At 41.2% G+C, this 4,527-nt stretch overlaps 1 protein-coding gene across 1 annotated transcript in view; it reads left to right on the top strand.

The window, feature by feature from the left end:
• Positions 1 to 2,023: 2,023 nt before the first annotated feature.
• LOC103375569 (xenotropic and polytropic retrovirus receptor 1-like) overlaps positions 2,024 to 4,527 on the top strand; it is a gene marked incomplete at its 5' end in the record, with an annotated part of 16,710 nt that continues 14,206 nt past the window's right edge. Inside the window, 2 exons of the mRNA XM_008305880.1 lie at positions 2,024 to 2,236; positions 4,062 to 4,262. Of these exons, the coding sequence (XP_008304102.1) occupies positions 2,024 to 2,236; positions 4,062 to 4,262 (414 nt within the window). The remainder of the gene's footprint in view (positions 2,237 to 4,061; positions 4,263 to 4,527) is intronic.

Genomic DNA, 4,527 nt, shown 5'->3' with positions numbered 1-4,527 from the left:
ACCTCAGCATGTTTCTGGACTGTGGGAGGAAGCCGGAGAACCCGGAGAGAACCCACGCTGCACGGGGAGAACATGGAGACTCCACGCAGACAGATCCCGGGTGTCCTCACCGGGACACGAACTGGCGACCTTCTAGCTGCGAGGCGACGGTGCTAACCACCGACCCACCTTGCACACCGAAAATCACACTTGAGCTTTTAAAAACTGCAACCAGATCAGTTTTGCATCCACGAATCGGACTTGGGTTCAGGATGGAACGTGTCTACGGTCCTGTTGCTGACTTATGAACCGTCTCACTGAGAATCACATGAACGGACGTCTGTGTGGTGAATACGAAGCTGCAGCCGACTGTCTGTTTTCACAACGTGAACCTTTTGTACATGAAAATATGAGCTTGCTGTACATTTGGGGCAGTATTGCCAAATGTTAATCAAGCATATAGCAGGAAATTGGAATGCTGTGGGTAGCGTTATCTCTAGTGTTTCTGTATTAGACCGATATAAACTGACGTGCTCTGAAGTTGAGGTGAACTGTGGCAGCAAACTACCGGTGAACTTGTTTGGAAGTTGTGGCAAAAATGCTCATTACTGGCAATTATTTAAAGAAATTTATGTCTTTGCTGCATTTAACGAGTGCTAAAGGTGTCAGCTGTGGGTAAAAATTATCCTTTCATTGGCTAGAATTTGCTCTGACCAACCACCATCACACATGAGCCTTCAACGTTTACCCAGAATGCAAAGTTTTCTCTGGTGAATTATCAGAAAATGGTTCCTGCTGTAAACGCTGCTGTTTATGGGTGTTTGTGTTGCTCTGATTCTTATTGTTCTAGTTTATTTCTTCGCTCCTCAATTTAAGAGTCTAATTCCTTGTTTGCGTGTACAAACGTGGCCAATAAAGTTGATTCTGATTGGATGACTTTGCTGCAGCTTTGGGATTAAAACTGCGGTACATCCCATAATATTGATGCTTAAGTTGGTTATAGAAATGAGATTCAGTCTGTAGATTGTGACACTTGAAGTGGATGTAAAACTGATCTGGTTGCAGTTTTTAGCAGAACCTAAACGTGTCTGTTGGCTCTGATGCGTTCATGTGTCCATTTGCTGAACTGAGGAAGTTATGAGGCTCAGAAATAACAGAAAACACAGATTTTAGACGCACCTCTGTGAACCTCAAGAGCCTGTAACTCTGAAAACATTCATAGTATGAAGGTAAAACGTTGCATGGATTCATTAAATACGTTGACGTTGTTGTACATAGAACACCAGCTGATTCTGAGGACGTCAGGTTGGATTTTTTTTTGTCATATTTGGTTGATTTTACATGAACCTCACCTGCTGTCATCACCATCTTTACTCACAGAAGAGCGAATCTGTCTGTAAATCTACAAGCCGACAGCCGCGTTGAACGTGTCAACGCTCTGGCTTTTGTGTTTGTTGGCTCAGAAAGCTAAAATGACCTTGAGAGCAGAATGCTAGGAGCAGCCTCGGTTTCCGTGTCAGAGCCTGGAGCTTTGTAATGGAAATCAGAAGGGTTTGTCTGTGGATGAACAAGGTTCTGCTTCCACAGTGTGACGTCCAGGCAGGAGGTTAGAGGAGCAAGAAAACAGAGGAGCTGGAGATACTGAGGCAGCAATAGGAGGACACATGAAAAGAGACGCCTGACATTAACAGTCGAGTCACTCTCCCTCTGACAGCCTCACAATTAGCCTGAAATTATTCTGTATCACAAAGGAGCCGCTGCTCAAAGACTAACAGCTTCCTTTCAACGTCTCATTTCTCCGTCGCTGATTTTTTCTCTGTGTTATTTATTTAAATGCCAGCCGCCAAACTTCATCCGCGGCCCTTTTTTAAAGCGCTAAATGTTATTTCTCGGCTGGACTTTATTCCTCTCCGATACGAATTTCAAATCAATATCCTCCCNATCATAAATGTACTCAGTACCCTCCTCAGTTCAACGTTTAAACACAGGCAGCAGCAGAACCTCCAGAATCTCTGCAGCGTTCATGTCTATTTGTCCACCAAAGTCTTTCTTTGTGTTTCTAAACGTCTCCTCCACGTCCGTCTCCAGTTCCGAGTGTTCACGGCTCCGTTCCACCGGGTCGAGTTCGCGGACTTCTGGTTGGCCGATCAGCTCAACTCCCTGGTGGTGGTTCTGATGGACCTGGAGTATCTCATCTGCTTCTACATCTTCGAGCTGCAGTGGAGCAACAGCAAAGGCCTGCTGCCCAAATTCAAGGGTGAGTTCAGCTTCATGGCTGTTGTTTTGTTTTTTTTTTTTTTTAAACCTCTGAAACCTGGAAATGTTTAAACACAGAGTGAAAAGCTGAACGTTGTCTCTGGATTCATCGTTTTCCTCAACATCACCGAAGAAGAAACGTTATTTTAATGCATTTTTAACTATATCTGTCGTCCCTGCTTGTTTCTTTACTGAAAAACTACTCAGATATTATTTCTGTGTACATGTAGAAACATGAACTGTATTTATTATTTACTTATTTATTTATAACTGTAGGAAAGACGCAGACATTAAGGGACGTGATTAGGAAGGTTTAAAGTACCAAAAACTGACATTAATTCCTTAAACTTCTAAGACGTTTATTCAGGGTTAGAGTTTCAGAGGGGTTTTGTGATTATAATAAAACATTTAATCCACTCACAACTTTTAAGCAACGTATATTCAACTATACGACAGTCGGGTAGTAAAATCCGTTTAATGTGAGTGGGGGGAATGACAGCGTTTGACTGCATCAGTGACTAAATAAGTAGTAAAGTTTTATATAAACGGCGTTTTTTAAAGCAAAACTGCTGCACAGGATCAACAGATACAGAAAAAAGACCTGCGTATAAAAGCGATAAACATAAAAAGAATAATAGCAGTAGGCAATAAAAGTTAAAAAAAAAAACATCAAATCTGTCCCCACAGATTAAACCACGAAGCTTCGACATTACAAACTGAACAATAACATCAACATGGCTGCCAACTCTCACCTCTATGGGCAGCTTCAGTGTGTCACGTTCTAAATAATCAAAAATCTGTATTTTTACAAATTGTTTTTTATTTCTCTCATAATTTAGAGCCATAAAATTATTGTTTTACTGGACTTGAATCCATATATCAAAAAAAAAACATTATTTGAAAGAAGAATTATGTATATAAAGGGGTAAAAAAAAAAATCAATTTTTGCCTATTTTGTTAAATTATAATCACACAATGACCCTAAAAAGAAAACAAAAAAACATTTAAAAACCCAAAACAAACACTTTCTTACTGTGTTTAAATTTGTTAAATGTAATAATTATTTTACAGATATTTGCTGTTATTAGAAAGAAGAAAAATATTAAGGATAGAAAAATGGTAAATATTTCTGTTATTTTACAGATTTCCCAGTTTTATTAATTTATAGAAAATATCTCATAAAATCACTGTTTAAAAAAAAAATCTAAACTGCACAAACTGCCCACGTCATTGATCTTTAGTTTCACAAATAGTAATTCTTATTTCACAGTTTTCAAGATTTACTGAATTGAAATTCCCCACACATTATGATTTTAAACATATTTGCATTTTTCCACTATTTTTTTTTTTTTACAGTTTTCGTTGTTGGACTCCTGCTGCCAGATTTTCTTTCTTTTTAGACAGAATTTATCTTTACAGTGTTTGTACAGAAAACAACAAACAGGTGTCTAACAATTATCTCCAAATCTGTGCCTGCAAGCCTTGAAATAATCAGTGATTAATCAGGTTTTATATTTAACAGTAGTCACAGAGTTTGTTCTCCAGCGATGCTTCGTATGTTCACCTGAGGATGAAGACATAAACCTTGTGGATGTGAGAGCTGCTGACAGCGAGCAGGACATCTGAGCCCAACTGTCACAGATTATGATGTAGATCAGGTTTTAATTTCTCTCCGCTCCGTCACCTCTGATCTCAGCCGATTAGTCGGCCGCTAATGGAACGTAAACGTTTGGCCGCGCTGAGGCCGACACGCGGCCGCCATAGTGATGAGCTCCGCCGTGAGGAGGTGCAGATCATTAACGCCACGTGTTTCCTCTCCATCCCAGATTCCGGCGACTACGTGTGCCACAGCTACTCGTACGGCCTGCGCGCCATCATCCAGTGTCTGCCCGCCTGGTGCCGCTTCATCCAGTGTCTGAGGCGTTACCGCGACACCAAGAGGGCGTTCCCACACCTGGTGAACGCCGGGAAGTACTCCACCACCTTCTTCGTCGTCACCTTCGCCGCCCTCTACGCCACGCACAGAGGTAGGAGCCAGGAAACACAAGCATACGTCCACCAACACATCCATGTTATCAGCGTTTCAGTTCTGTCCACTTGATCGACTCAGAATCAGCTGATTCAGTGCATTTAATGAAGCCGTGCACAGTTTTACCTTCATACTGTGAATAGTTTCAGAGCTACAGGCCTTTAAAGGACAGAGAGGTGGGTGGAAGTTTCTCCATCATTTCTGAGCCTCATAACTTCATCAGCAGATCTTCAGGGCTGAAAATTACATCCATCCATTATCTA

The sequence above is a fragment of the Stegastes partitus genome, unplaced genomic scaffold (assembly GCF_000690725.1).
Source record: "Stegastes partitus isolate 25-593 unplaced genomic scaffold, Stegastes_partitus-1.0.2 Scaffold2672, whole genome shotgun sequence".
In the NCBI taxonomy this organism is placed as follows: Eukaryota; Metazoa; Chordata; class Actinopteri; family Pomacentridae; genus Stegastes; species Stegastes partitus.
This window is presented reverse-complemented; position numbering and strand designations above follow the sequence as displayed.